Source organism: Manacus vitellinus, unplaced genomic scaffold, assembly GCF_001715985.3.
Source record: "Manacus vitellinus isolate BGI_N305 unplaced genomic scaffold, ASM171598v3 scaffold_5_pilon, whole genome shotgun sequence".
Classification (NCBI taxonomy): domain Eukaryota; kingdom Metazoa; phylum Chordata; class Aves; order Passeriformes; family Pipridae; genus Manacus; species Manacus vitellinus.
Window position 1 is genome coordinate 11,367,049 of NW_021940682.1, and position 16,219 is coordinate 11,383,267.

The window sequence follows — 16,219 nt, forward strand, 5'->3', positions numbered from 1 at the left end:
TTGATTGCAGTTCGATCATAGGAAAGGTGGGCTGTAATTCCTTCTAGCGCATAGATCTGGGGACCCAGGTCATTCACTTCTTGAAAGTTTCTTATGGGTCTGGGGGATAGAAACACCCTTCCTCCAGCACCCAAACATCAGAGAGGGGACAGCATGCAAATTATGCTCCTGGGCTTAGTTCTTCTACTGGCAACATCCACAGAGTTTCCCCATTCAGGGTATTTTGGATCATCTTTTCTAAGACATCAGACTACATGAAGAGAGTTAATTTATGGTGCTTACATGTTCATATTATTGGTATTTCAACTTGAGAATTTTATTGTGGGAGGCATTTTGAAGTCTGTTGTGCTGGTTAGCATAAACTCTGTGACAGAATCAGGAGCTGCTGTTTGTTATCACCATTAATATCTCTGCTTCTGTTTTCCTAAGTGAGACCACTGAAGATATCACTTGCACTAGAAGATCAGACTGTGAGGCTTGGACAGGAAATCCACCTGAAGTGTGAGATATCTGAGAACGTGGAAGGGAAATGGTACAAAAATGGACAGCTGATTGAAGCTAGTGACCGTGTAAAGCTTTATCACAAAGGAAGGTAAGCCTGTTAGGTATTGATTTGGCTTTTGATGGAATGACACTGTAGAGATGAGCCAATATATGGATTACTTCACTGAAAATTATTTGCTAATCAAGCTAACCTCTGTCCCTCAAAACATATATTTTTATCATCTTAAAAGCCATGTCTCCTTTCTTCTTTTAATCTTGGTTATTCTGGCCATGGAGGAAAATAATCAAGTCCTTGATCCATCTAAGTTCAAGCTATTAATTTTTCTTGACATTGCTGTTGCTGTTAGCATGGGATCTTAAGTAGTAAAGTAAAATAATTGTTAGACACTATTAAGAATACATAGCTTTTAAATGACTCTTTTTCTCATAGCTCCTTGGACCAAGTAACTCTACCCATTCAAAGTTTATGGAAATGTCAAGTTTCTTTGCTTTTATAAGTTGTCCTTTTTCATGTGAAGTAAGAAACCATAAACAACAAACAACCCTCAAAACCCCCAAAGCAGGTCCTACCTTTAACTGCACACCCTTCACCATTCATACAGTTGGGAACTGCTCTTGTGAAGGCACTCCTAAACCGGCTTTGAAATGTTTGCATCAACTCCCCAACAATCCCTAAGTAGCAGTAAGTGTCAAGTGCCAGCTGTGCAATGGCCTCTTGGATTGACATTAGGTGAAGGAGCTCCCCACAAGTCATGCAGGCCCACAGTGTGAGGTGAAGGAAAGGGGAGCAGGGAGGACAAAGAGTGGAGTCCTACCTTGAACAAAGCTAAGCCACAGGAGGTCACAGGAGACCAAAAATATCATCAGCTGGAAGACACAGACAGCAAGAGCAGCATATGATTTGTTCACTCATTTTTTATTCTGGCAAACAAATAGTAGATTTGTCAAAAAATAGTTCAACAGAAGTCAGACTATTCCCACAATGGGATCACCTACAGATTTCTTCTTGAACAACCAAACTACAATCTAGTGGCAGCAGTACAGAATCGCTGTGTCAAAGGTATTACACTCCTATATTTTTCTAGTTCTCTGTTCAAACAAACAATATTAGAATTGGTTACATTATTTGGTGGTTGTACAATATTGTACAATCACATTTTGTACAAGTCACACAGTATTTAATCAGCTAAAATACCACTAAGTGACCATAAAAGGATTTTTAGTCGATAATTTGGTACACTTGCACAGATCTCCTAAACTTTTCAGAGATTTTTCCTTACAGCTTCAAGCAGTCTTCAGAAATAATTTACGTTGATTTCTCTTTCAATTTTTTTACAGAATACACAGATTTGTTATACCAGCTTCTGCTGTTGATGATGAGGGTGAATACATGTTTGTACCAGATGAATATAATATTAATATTCCATGCAAAGTACATATTGTGGGTAAGTATATTGAACTTATATATAACCTCTCTTTCTCTGAACTTTGGAAACTAAAAGCAGCATGAAATATCCTTGATTACAATCACTTAGTATCCTCTGAGGAGGCATCTACCAGAGAAAACAGACCTGCTGCTTTGGCAAAGCGCAAGTGAGCTGGTTGGAGAGTTCTTTTCCTGTCCACAGGACCTGCTCATAGTTTACACACTGGGGGGAGCTGAAGGCTTCTTGACGTTGGATTACTGAATTTAAACCACTATTAAAAGTTTGTGTAAAATATCTGTTGCTATTCACTTCTCAAATATATTGTTTTGTCTTTGAAGAACTGTCTCACTAACATTGCAAAATACGATTTAGTTTGGTAAAAGATTAGAAAAATAAGCACATATTTATCTATTCACTGAATACATTACATGCTATCTAAATGGAAAAAAGTTTCCAGCCAGCTTTCATTCATTCAGTAAAACAGAAGGCTTGTTAATGATCCCAGTCCTTCAAACAAAAATAAAACAAGGCATTGACTCTTTCCACAAAAATACCTCACCAGCTTCTAACTGCAACCAGCAACTTGGAAGTCAAAAGGAGAGCAATACAAATTACCAAAGTTTTAGAAAACATGTTCTTTAACTGAAGCTGAAAGAAGTGCAATTTCTGTGTTAGAAAAAGTATTGGTAAGATTTAGGGAGAATGAAAAGGGAAGTGGTACTAGAGGGGAACACCCACTGCTATATTTGCAATATGTTAAAAAAATTTGTAAGAGGATATTCATCAGTTGTTCTCCATACCCATGGGGTAAAATAAGAGTGATAATTTCATTTTCAGGAAAGCATATAGGTTAAGAAAACTTTATAATTGTAAGAACAGTGAAGTCTGAAGCATGGTAAAAATGTGGCAAAAAGCCTGCAATGGAAATTCTCTTAGAAATTCACTTAGAGAAAATCTTTCCCAGAAGTTACCTGAATATATATAATTCTGCTGCAGGAAAATATTTTTTTTCTATATGGTCTTACTATTCCAAAATCTCTATGGTGCCGTGATTTCTTTTTCATCAGATAACTATTTTCTTAAATAGATTTTCTTCACAAATTCTTTTCCAAACAAAAAATCAGTTGCCTAGAAAAAACAGGAAAACGTGAAACATAGAGCATGTTTCTTTATGTTGCAGACCTGTGTCAGGTCACTGAACTCTCAGAGCAGCAGCTGAATGACACATTTGGTCAATCTCTCCTTTTTCAGATCCTCCTAAACTTCACCTGGATGGTCTTGGGGAAAATAACACTGTCACAGTAGTGGCAGGAAGCAAACTACGACTTGAGATCCCTATCACTGGTGAACCAACTCCAAAAGTCGTGTGGAGTAGAGGTGACAAGGTACATTGTCATCATACACATTTCTTTAGCTGAACAAGGAGCCTTTTTCTTCAAAAAATAACCTTTAGCCTCGTGAATACATTGATTTTATCAGAAGAAAATAAGGGGAAGATGCCCTTTATCTAAAAACTCTCTTTGGTCAAGGATAAAATAGATAAATGTTATTTAGTTTTTTTGAGTCTTTTTAAGGAAAGGCTGAAATTAATGAATGAAAAAATATGGGTTTTCTATAAATTAATAGTAAAGGAGAAGGATACATGAGACGCAGAAAAAACCTAGAAAAAAATCTAACAAATGGCTACTTCTTCTATACATAGTGCCCAGAATGGCTGCCAGGTTTTGACAGGAAGCCATGATATGTTCTGGTTTTGGAAAATGAATGAAAAATTCTAATGGAGTGTCAAGTCTCAAATGAAACAATACACTGGGAGATTGGCATCTTGCATTTGGTGTCTTAATGCAAAACTTTTGCACAGATCAATCCCTGGCTGTGTAAATACAAAAAAAGTCACTTTTAACGTATAAATTTTCATTGTGGTATGTGAAAGCTGGAACATGTTATTACTACTACGTTCAACAGACCTGTCTGGTCAAATCTGTGGCAACTATTTTTCAAATATTAATTTGAAAATTAATTGTGGTGTCCAAATAGGGAATTATTCCAAGAGAGCTCCTACTCCAAAATATGTGACAGCATTTGAAATCTGTGAGGACAAACTACTGACCATTACAATCACTCTGACCTTTAAAGTGAATTAATTAAATTTTTATTTCACTTTTGGAAGAATCCACTATTCTTTTTCCATCAAATTAATGTCAGATGGTGTTAAAAAAGTGTGTTCTTGCTCACAGGACAAGTAAGCCTAGTGCCTCATCCTTTATGGTGCAATGGCTGAACTGAGTACTAAGCAGTTACCACATTGTACTTATTTTTACTTATTTTAGTTATTTTGTCATTTTTGTCATCATTAGGTGACTAAAATTCTGCATTTTACTGTGTTTTTTCTTACAATTGCTTTAAGAATTTTTCTGAACTGTACTGTACTACTTTTGAATTTTGATTTTTGACTTTTATTCTCAAATATATATAAACATGACTTTTGCCTCTGTTTTCCTTGATTCCTAGGGGATCACAGACAGTGGAAGAATACGGGCAGAAACATATCCAGACAGCAGCTGCCTGGTCATTGATACAGCTGAGAGGGAAGATTCAGGTCCTTTCAGAATAACTTTAAAGAATGAGGCTGGAGAGGACACAGCTCTAATCAACATCAAAGTGGTTGGTAAGTCATGTGGAACTGTGCATGTGAGCCATGTCTTTTATCACAGCCATTGTCAATAAGTGCTCCTTGAAGACCCACATTTTTATGCACTCCAACAGGAGACAAATTCTCCTTCTATCTGAAGGTTCTCTTCTGTAGATGCTGTCCTCCCTAGCTAACAAACTGTTACAGATTCTCAGAAAACTTCCATTTACCTCTTTGTCTCCACTGTCAGGTGAGGAATTGAGATGTAAGGGTACTAAGGCTCACTGTTACTGAAGGACACAGGAGCTTGGCAAGGGATTTAAGTACGAGTTAATTATCACTCTGCTGTCACCTCAGGCTGCAGGGACCAAACTTCTGTAGTTCCCTTAGGCTGCCCTTATCACTCTTTGCTCTCTATTCTCCTTATGGCTGTGGGCTCTGTCTTACCACATGTCCTCAAGTGCCTCTCAAGTGTCTTGACTGTGCTGAAGAACTTGGCACTTATCCATTCCCAACCACCAGACAGGATTCACAAACTTTCTTTTTCTCTCTCTTCATTAGGAATTCCTGTTGTACATCAAAAACTATTCATATTTGTTTCTTATTTTACATTTTTAATTCAAACTATGCAGTAAGAAGAAGATTTTTTAAAAATAATATTTACTTTGTTTACAACAGATGTCCCTGATCCTCCTCAAGCACCAAACGTGACTGAGGTGGGTGAAGACTGGTGTATTATGACCTGGGAACCTCCAGCAAATGATGGTGGATCACCCATCTTAGGTACTTTTTTTTGTGTGTGTGTGTGTGTGGTGATGTTCTAATAAAGACAAAAGAAACAAACCCCAAATAATGGATGCAATAGGATCACAGTTTAGCTCAGGCCCTGAAGGGTTGCACTGGAAGTATCCAGTTGCAACAATGTTCTACCTTCTCTTTGACTTTATCGGAAATTTGTTTATTTTAATGAGTTGCGTTTTGTCATTTTGTATGTTGCCACACTACCAAGCTCCCTACTCGAAAGACAACCTCCTATAAAACTAAACTTGGAACTGTTATTAGCCTGTTTGAATGTTAGAAAGAATTTAAGAAACAATTTACTGAGTAAATTGGAATATATTCTATTACACTGTACCAAGAGGAAAGGCCCAGAGGCCAGTAGACTCAGGCCCTTTTCACTCTGAACTAAACACAGCAGTGTTGTATGTGAAGTCCAAAAAATGCTCATATGTGGCCATGAAAGCAAAGCAGGTGACTGTCAGATAGCTTGCAATTAGCAAAATCTAGCAATTATCCCTAAATCACTCTGAGGCTAGAAGGGGATATGGAGGTGTATCCAGGAAAAAATGCCATTGGGAAGTCAAAAACCCTTCACAATTGACCTTTATGCCATCACTTACTATAATAAAATTTTGTTTGGTCGATAGGATATTTCATTGAGAGGAAAAAGAAACAAAGCTCCAGGTGGATGAGGCTGAATTTTGAACTGTGTAAAGAAACAACTTTTGAGCCAAAGAAGATGATTGAAGGTGTTGCTTACGAGGTCCGTGTATTTGCTGTTAATGCAATAGGCATGTCCAAACCAAGCATGCCTTCAAAGTCCTTTGTTCCTTTAGGTAAGTAATCAAGAGCACAGAGAGAGGCATGTATTTAGAACACAATTATTAATACATTATTATAGTCCTCTAATTGTATAACTGTAGTTCTTGTGGCACTTGTGTTGCTCAGGACCTGTCTTTATGAGGTGCTTCATAAAGTACATGTCTATCCCTGGAACTACAGTCTTTTATAAACAAGAGACAAACATGCACAGACAGAAGAACGGTGCACTAAAATAAACCAGTGTTACTATAGGTGAGCCTGATATGGTCAGTACTGCAGTCAATGTGTTTTAAGGACCAGAACTAATAGTTCCACATTTTTGTGTATCTTAGACACATCCTGAATCAATAGAGTCAAACTATTGTCAGTCAAACCAGCAACTTCGAGAATAGGTAAAGATGATGAATCACAGGCAATCACTGGCTTTTGGTCAAAAATGGTCAGGAAAAATGAGAAGTCTAAAGATCACTATTTGCAGGCTGCACTGAGTGAAGATGAGGCTTTCTTTCACATTTCACTATTTAGGCTTTGCTACACAGTAGCTTGCCGTTTTAAAACATACAGGTAGTCACAAATAATTCATACATTTCCATTTCTAAAAAATTACAGGTCATAAAGGTAGAAACCCATGGGAAAAAAATTTGCCCAATTTTGCAACTAATCACAGGATAAGATACATTTGAATAGTCCCTAATTTCGCTCTATGCCTCATGGATTCCCCATTAGCTTAAGCAGGGACTTTTTTCCCCGAAAGGAATCACATATTTTTAATATCCTTTTGCAGACAATCCTGATTTATACTATTCTAAATGTCATCTTACTGCTTTTTATTAATGTAACAGCTAGGAGGCCTTGTCATTCACCTAGTGACAGACTAATTCTGTTGCCTCTTCATATAAAGAAGCAGATTTTCAAACTATTGTGACAACCACAAGTCCCTGTAAAAGAGTGGTGTCTTTTTCTGTAGGTCAGGAAAGGTTCCCACCTTGCTCAGCAGCACGCCCAGAACAAAGAGGAGAGGGAAGAAGTGGCTGTTACTGCTACAGCATGCTCGCTTCTTGACAGAAAATACCTGCTATGGTAGAACACACTGCTCCAAACTTCTCTGCTCTACCTTCCACAGCTCTTTATCCTTCTCTCTCCTCAGCAGGAGGAATTTATCTCTGGCTTAGGCTGTGAGCAGATATGGGATGAGGTAGCTGCTTCTCCTCATGTGGTCCTAGTCAAAAGGAAGCTGCGCCAGGGATGATTTGAAATCATCCTGGTAGGCAGGATTTAGCCTGTCACCTGTGATGCTAAATTAAAGGAATACAGACCATAAATGTAAACCTTTAATTGTAACACAGTTTTCTGCCTTCTCCCTGCTGCTTGCTTGCTTCAGCTGTTACCAGCCCACCGACTCTCCTGGCAGTGGACGGAGTGACTGACACCTCGGTGACAATGAAGTGGAGGCCGCCCGACCAGATCGGAGCGGCGGGGTTAGACGGCTATGTTGTGGAGTACTGCTTTGAAGGAAGTAAGTGGGAACGCCTGGGGTATGTTACTCATGGTGAAAGTAGGTGAGACTTTCTCCATTTTCTCTCTATGGTTGTCAGGTGCTCTCACTGTAAGGCAGAGACTAATCAGTCAGAAAACCTCAAGCAGCAGGGTTTTGTTCAGGTTTCCTTTGGTTTGTATTCCAGATCCCACTCATTGTAGTTCAACACATCTTATATTTGATCTGAAATCCAAATCAAAAGCCATATAATCTGTTGCAGTGTACCAAGTACTGTGTTAATAGCTATCCTCTTTTAGAAGCTGTGACAGTCAAGGCAGTAAAGAGCGGATGGATGCATGAATGTATAAAAAATAATGAGTGTGGTCCAAAATATGTTCGGGTGGGTTTTAGGGACAGGAAGTCCTCAGTGTGGTAATCCCTGCGTTGACATATCACTAATTGGCTACTTCAAGCACAAGTCCCCAACACTAAGTTTCCTGTAGGAGATGCAGACATGTAGACATGCAAAGTTTATGTCTAGATATTTAATTTCTCCAGTGTTTCAGTGCAGTCTTATATGGGATCTTCAACTATGTCTGCCTAAGACAAAAGTTGATACAGAACTGAAGGAGACAAATAAAGATACCAGAGATTGCATAAACATTTGAGAGTAGGGAAATACATTTTACAATTAATACATTGTAAATATTGTCTTTGGTGATCAAGCAGCAGAAACTTAGTATTTTCTAGCAGATTTTTTTCTGAACTGGCATCAAATGAAGTTTATTCTCAAAAAGTAAAATCCACCAGCACGTGGGTAAGTATAAAATAGCCTGGAGTGGTATGTGCAATACCCAGCCTCTGTGGGCCAACACCATCAACTGCAGCAACATTGTGGATTAACGGGACACAGATATCTTCAGCTCCACTAGCTGCTGCTCTCAACTGTGCTGTAAATCAAGTTATGATTTACATAACTTTTTTCATGAAGCCATTTGTTTCAATGAAACCTTTTAATGAATGCAGTCCACAGCCTGGAGACAAGAGGTAGAGGACATCGTCATTCACACTGTCACGTTTCAGATTCAGAAACCCAGGAAAACAGTAGTTCATAAAAGTGGTCAGATTCCACAGGATAAGAGTACGCTCAGCTCTCTCTCAGGTGAGCGGGAGAGGGTGTGAAGAAGAACCACTGGCTTTTCTCAGGAGCACTCAGCATCTTGTAGTATTTAGCTGAATATCTTTAAGGAGCAGAAACAGACCGCAAGAAGCTCAGAGACCTCAAGAAGAGCACCTGAAGGCAAACACAGCTGGAATGGTAGGAAGGGTTTTCCTTGTGTATTGGGAGGGAGCTGCGGGAACATCTCAGAACGAGTAAGCATGCAGTCTTCCATTAAGATGCAGTATTCCTATATTGTTTCCATTCACAGGCCAGATGTAGGGGAACATAAAGGGAAGTGTCAATGTGAGGACTTCAGTGTATACTTTATATTCTGCTTTGTTTAGCACTGGTAGACTGGCAGGGAAAAGTTATAAGTGCTTGTAACATGCTACTGTCACAAACCCCTTGACATTACAGTATGTGATATCCAAATAAGGTGACAAGAGAGAATGAAAAATATAAATACATTAATTCAAACTATGTTTGTCAGAGGAATCTTCCTGATCTATCTTTAAGGGACTGTTAGGCAGAAGATCATTTTATACCTGTTGAATGGAACAAATTCTTTTACTTTTTTTTCAGATAGGCTTAAAACATACGAAGATACAACAAAATGGCAGTCATCTGCCATTTTATTGTAACCCACCTCAGTTAAAATACAATGGGTACAATGTATTTTACATAGTTTTCTGAGTGTTTTATGTATATCTATATATGCCTCCTATATATGCATATACATCTATATATACACAATTGACATTATGTATATATGTTATAAAAATGTTTAGGAAGAAGCAAGATAAGTAGAAAATACCAATTTTAAGTCATGTTATTGGATTATAAATTTTTCTCTCTCCATAAAGTCCTTTTTTCCTTTCTTGCAATATCTCAGTGCCTCCTTTTCTCAGTCTTTTTACTGCCTGTTCTGCCTCAAACTAATTTCTTCTGTAATGTTTAATAACTCTTTTTAATTTCAAGGTACTTTTTATGACTGTCTATATTCATTCTAATATTCTGTTCTCTTAGTTATCTGTTTGTAAACTCATTTGTCTTTACATTCTCCATTCTTTCATTGTTGTCACTGAAATACTTTTAAAGAGAGCTTTTTCGAGTCTTCCTTAGCATAGCAATCATTAGGAAAAATCACAAACTGAAAAGAGAAAGACAAAAATTATATCATGATAATTCAAAAGAATAATGTATCGTGAGCATTGGTTTGGCTTTGCAAAAATTGGTATTTCCCTTTAGTCTCAAGCTCCTAACTTGATCACTGCAGTGGACTTTTGGACTTCCTTACTAGTTTTGACAGCTCTCTGTGTTTATTACTGAACTAGAGTCTCATCATGAGTATCTGGATCCAGCATTGCATAGGTGTGACTAACACAAATATAGAACTCCCCAGGTCCAGTTTTCAACGTCCAACTTGAACCTTTTGCTATGGTGATGCGGAGTAGACCAAATATTGTTGATATTGGAGAAGTCAGTTACTAGTAAAGTGTGCTGATGACTGGTTCTTGTGGGACGTTTCAAGGGTTGCCTGAGGAGCTTGGCCCTAGTGTTCCCTAGGACACTTTGTTTATCTGCTTTTAACGGGCTATTGTACCTGCACATGATCTGTTTTCATAGCTACTAAATAAGCACCTCAGAGAGTGTCTGTTGGCTGAGATCTTTACCAGTGTACTCATCCAGGACCATGCACAGATACTAGAATAATATTTTTATTATCCTGAAAATAGCCAACTCCAAGATTACAGGAAATCCAGGGCAGTGATAGCTTCGTCCAGGAAATGAAGCCTTAGGGTCTACGTCATATCTGTCATCATCCATGGGTTTGGTCTTCTTTAATATTCTGTGTTGCCTTTAGCTAAATGTGTTCTCTTCATCTGTTTCCTCAAGTTTTTTTCCAAGACCTCTTTTTTCTTTTCTGTCTCTCTTACTCAGAATTTATCTCTGAATTTCTTATCTCTTCTACGATCTGTTTTCTTCTCCTACACTTTCTCCTATCATCACTTTGTTTCATTTCTCTCTTCCAAATGTTCCTTTTGTCTCTTCATTTTCATATTTCTAGGGCTGTGCTCAGGCCCAAAGAAAAATATACAAACTTATCTCCTCCTCTTCCTTTATCCTTTAGCTTTCCTGTGGGCATCACATATAACTATGCTGTGATCTAGATGCCTTCTTTCCATCTCTTTTCTCCCTGTAGTCTCCCTAAATATGGGTCCTCTAAATCTTTAAAGCCCAGCATCTATCTTTGCATACTTACTAACAGGAATTGCTAACCACTGACAAAATGCTCCATCTATGTGAAAGTGGGTGTCTCTGATTAATTTTAAAGATGGATTCTCACAAGGTATATCGACAGATCTGTCTGAGGAATTGCTGGAGCCACCTTTTAACCTGGAAGGTACAGTATTCAACAAAGGATATAAATCTTCTTTAACAAAAGAAAAACTCTCTTCATAAAAGCAAAGATAAATTCCTGAGAGTGATTTTTAGGGGCAACAGTCTGCAGAATTTTCTGTAGTACATGTATAAGGGGAGGGGGAGGTTCTTGGGAAACAATCATCGATTGCAATCCTTTTCTGCTAGAAGCTGAAAGAAGCAGCTTGAAGGAGAACTTTATTCCTAAAAGTAAGACACGCAGTTATGAAAAAATATCATAGCATTATATTTTGAATCTGCAGGGCTCTCTAGTTTATATTAGTTCTCTTGTCTTCTGTGCCCATTTTATAATGCTATCTTCATATGACATGGAAAGTATTGATCCTGACTTGCTAGTTCATAAACCTGGCTCCAATGTCCAGGTGCCAGCAGTGTTACAGCAGCCTATGTTGGGACGACAGGGTGGATAAGAAAGCGTTATTTGTAATTGAAGCTCTTCTGAAAGACTGTACTGTTAGGATCACTCTATGACTTACATGTAACTGCCTAGGGGTAGGATTAAAAATCCAAGAACGATGTAATTATGTGAATAATTCTGACACAGCCTTCCTTTTTTAAAGGCACAAGGAGAGATGGCATTTCATTGCAATATGTAAATATTCTGTGTTTCTCTTATTCCTCAGTTCTACTTTCAAGGCTGCTCAGTACCAGCTGAGATTAATTGCAAACCCCATTTCTCTCCAAGGAAGCTGTTAAAGAAATTATGAGCGCTTTTGGAAATATACTCTTTGTCCCCCTTGTTTTCTACCAACTGAATTAAAAAACTAACCAGCTTTCTTTCTGCCACAATTAAATTATAGACATATTCTAATAACATTTGTACCATTATATATAAATATATAATCATCAGGAACCCCTTAAGGTTTAAAACATTCTTCCTATGTATGAAAGTGAATCTATATTGTGTTTACAGCATAATTAGAAAAAAACAAAATAGAATTATTCATTAGAATCTAATGTATCTATTACTGTTTTGTAATTTTCCTCATCCATGCAGTGGGTGTATTTATAATTCCCTGTTCTTTCGATTTGTCCTCCTCCCTCCATTTCCCTGAACTAGCTGATGAATGGATCGTGGCTAACCCGGAGCTGACAGACAAAACGAAGTTTACTATCAATGGCCTGCCCACTGGCTCAAAAATCCTTGTGAGAGTAAAAGCTGTGAATGCTGCTGGTGAAAGTGAGCCCAGGTACCACCCACAGCCTATTTTAGTCAAGGAAGTGATAGGTAAGATCCTCCTGACTACACTTAACCCGCAAATACGCTCTGTTTCCATACTGAGACCTGATTTTTTAAGGCTAATACTTATTTGTTGTTGGAAAGTGATGATACAGCCTTACAAAACCATTGTGTTATGGCTAGAAATCATGAAACCACCTTTAAAAAAATGTCATAATTATTTTTATTTGTTTCATTTCTGAGCCTTTATCTCAGTTTTTTAGGGCTTTTTTTTCCTGCAGAATTTGAAATTGATGGTGCCTTTTTAAAGTTGCACTAAGTTTCTCACCTGTTCCTACCACCATAGCATTTGGTGTTCTAAAACCTGATGGTGTACTAAATGTAACACTGTGGGACCAAGAAATTTAGGATACTTCACACATTAGTCACTTCTGGGAAGTGTAGACCACATAGTCTCCATTTTATATTGATGCCCACCAGTGCTGCCTCAGTTAGAAGACAAATGTAATGCACAAGCTTTTTTTTTTTTCCAGAACCTCCTAAGATTCGTCTACCAAGACACTTAAAACAAACTTATACTCGAAGAGTTGGAGAAACTGTGAATCTTGTTATTCCTTTCCAGGTAAGAGCTAAAAAGATTCTCATTTGTTTGGGTTTTGGGGCTTTTTTTGTGGTTTGTTTGTTTGTTTGTTTTCATACTGATGCTTTTAAACTTACTCCTCTGTAACTTAAGCAGTGTGGAAGCACACTGAAGCACAGAGGTGTTTGAAAGCTTTTGCTTTGACATCTCAAAGAAATTATGTTCAACCAAGTAATGAATTGGGTAGCTAGATCAGACAGACTGATTGGTCATCTGTCATCCAAAGGACACTTATTAATCCTTGCAGTAGATGCTACATGTGAGATAATTGCTAGCACAATGCAAAGTGCTTACACTGTTAGATATAGTTATTGTGGGGGGAACAGTAGCATTTAATAATTTTCTCAAGAGAGGAAAAGTGAGGGGAGGAGTGGGCAGACTGCAACTTTTAAATCCTTGTGATCACGAATATGACTATTTCTAAATGTATAGCATGTTTTCCTACAGTGTCATGTTAACCTTCATTCCCACACCTTTTACAACAGTGACTGTCTCTTTACTTGCAGAGTCCTTCTTCTGGATACAAGAATTAAGGAAGAATTCATTTCTATTTCATGTTTGCACACTTAAAGATACTGGGTGGGCATAACTCAGCTTCTATAAGGCTGCTAAAAGCCTTATAAAAGCTTGATCAGCAATACACTGCAAGCTATACTTCTCTTGAGAAATTAAAGGAACATTAAAATCTATGGTTAATTAAAGAGATTTAAGTCTATGGTTATTCTCTAAGATGAGGTGTTTAAAGCAGTGTGAGAATTACCCTTTTCAGATAGCATCTACAAACTGCCTCTGGAAGGCAAATCCCATGGTAAAGCAGGTGGAATTCACTCTAAATTAAGTACCTAAATTGGGCACTTAGATATACAAAAAATGGCACACAAAAGACATCATCCAGCCTACCTAACAGCTATTCCAACTTCTTTTGCAATGAAAGAAGAGAGTTTAGGTTCCCTAGAGTCTTAGTCTACTATTTCCCTCTTTCATTGGCAGAGGAGAGAATGTGAGCACTTCCAGAGGGTGAAATACTTTATTCTGTATTTTCTGTGAGTTATTTTTTCTCCTTTTTATTTTAGAAAACTGGAAGTTATTTGTCAGATATAGCCAGAAAGACAATTACTCAATATAGCCAGAATGTGCAAATATTTTCAATGTCCTGGGGCAAAAAAAAAAAGGAAAGTAAGTTATATTTCAGGTGAATTGGTATGATTGCATCTCTAAATGCTGTATATTTTAAAAAAGAATTTTTTGTTTCTTTCAGGACAGTTTTTATTTCCTGTTTGGGAAAAATGGGAAATGAACCTGTTTTCTTTTCTTCCCTTTTCTCTCCAAAAAATTCATATAAAAATTGTTTTCTGGCTTCTTGCAGGGAAGGCCACGGGCAAAAGTATCCTGGCAGAAAAACGGTTCTCCAATCGACAAGAATGAAATCAACATCCGCAACACTGAAAACGACACCATCATCTTCATCCGGAAGGCAGAGAGGGGGCACTCTGGAGAATATGATATGAAAGTGGAAGTAGAGAACTTGGTGGCCAAAGCTACGATAGATATTCAGATTGTTGGTATGTTTTGAGAAATGGAAATAAATCCAGCCTATAGGAAATTCCAAGCCTATAGGAAAAACAAGGATCCCAAAGAACATCATTCTTGATAGTGGTAACTCTCCACATCCAGTTACTTGGCTATAGAATTGTGGACTCTTAAGTAATAATCTCCATAAATAATAGCAGATGCTTGTTGGAACATGTCAGTCTCTTTTTTCACTGTCATGCCCTTCATGTTCTTGCCTATCCAGGATGCAAGTTTTTTCCTGTTGAGTGGTACCCATAGCCAGAAATAGCAGCAAATTCATAGTAAGTTTGTCACAACTGTAGTGTAAAAAAAATCCTAAATGTTGAAAGTACATGAAGGTAGGAAAGACAGGCAAGAAAACACACTTACTTTTCATTTTTACCAATCTATTTCTTTACATGGTAGTCAAAACTGGTAGCACAACTTTAAATATTAAGTTTATTTCAATTCTCACATCTTAACTTCGGAAAGTTTTATTTTGCAACCTTCGTTTTGACATTGGTTTTGAGTTTTTTTGCATGCGTGTGTTGTAGGAAAGAGAGAAATTAAACTAAGTGGAAGATGTGTGTAGGAAAAAGATAGAGAAAGCAAAGAGTAGAAAATGTCAGCTGCTATATTTTTGTTACAGATCGCCCAGGCCCACCAGAGATTGTAACTATTGAGGATGTTTGGGGAGAGAATGTAAATTTATCATGGAAGCCACCAAAGGATGATGGAAATGCTGCCATTACTGGGTACACTATTCAAAAAGCAGATAAGAAGAGTATGGTAAGTAAAAATGAGATGTTTAAAAGTTTGATGTACTCATGAATTCTCCCTTTTAAAAACAAAAAGCATTACATGCTTAAAATTATGTAGGTGGACAAAGCATTGATTTATCAGCATTCAAAGAATCTGTAAGGCATCTCTAAAACCTCTAAAAATCTCTTGTTCACTATAACTAAAGCCTACAAATAAAAATGTTTCCAAATTATGCCAAAGAAGAGGACTAAAAAGGGACAGGTGGATTTGAGAGGAGTAATTCTGCATTCTTCCCTTGTCTCAGTAGAGAAAATAAAACCTCAAAAAAATTAATTCTAAAGTCAGTACGTTGCTACTAGAACAAACTGTTGTACTGGGGCTGCTGTTTTCAAACCTGTAATGTCACACTGTCTGAGTCATTGCCACTCCTTACTACCCCTGACAAAATGGCACATATTAATGCCTATACTGCTTTGAGATTCACAGATGAAAAGTGTAATATAGAAATGTTCACTATTTTCATTAAACTAACAGGAATTTTTCACATCCTTAAAAGACAGGAGTTGGATTCTTAGATTTAACATTTACTGCAAATTTAAACACTGGAAATCTAGGACAACATTTTGGGAGTTACCTTATCCAAGAGAGTCTTCTAGCGTCTTCCCCCCCAACTCCTTGCATTAATATGTTTATCTGCTTCACGGTCTGATCAGTTCATTCTTCCTGTGTCACTGTTTCTGTTTCCATCCTTTTTGAGACTTTTCCATCCTCTTGAGACTGTAAGAAGATATGGTCTCTGGTACAGTAATCAAAACAATGTCCCCTCTCCCTAAATTACTG

The 16,219-nt window shown here is 37.6% G+C and overlaps 1 protein-coding gene across 1 annotated transcript in view; it reads left to right on the top strand.

Moving 5' to 3' along the window:
- MYBPC1 (myosin binding protein C, slow type) overlaps positions 1–16,219 on the top strand; it is a 90,565-nt gene that overhangs the window by 63,230 nt on the left and 11,116 nt on the right. Inside the window, exons 25-26 of the mRNA XM_029963491.1 lie at positions 14,433–14,628; positions 15,267–15,406. Of these exons, the coding sequence (XP_029819351.1) occupies positions 14,433–14,628; positions 15,267–15,406 (336 nt within the window). The remainder of the gene's footprint in view (positions 1–14,432; positions 14,629–15,266; positions 15,407–16,219) is intronic.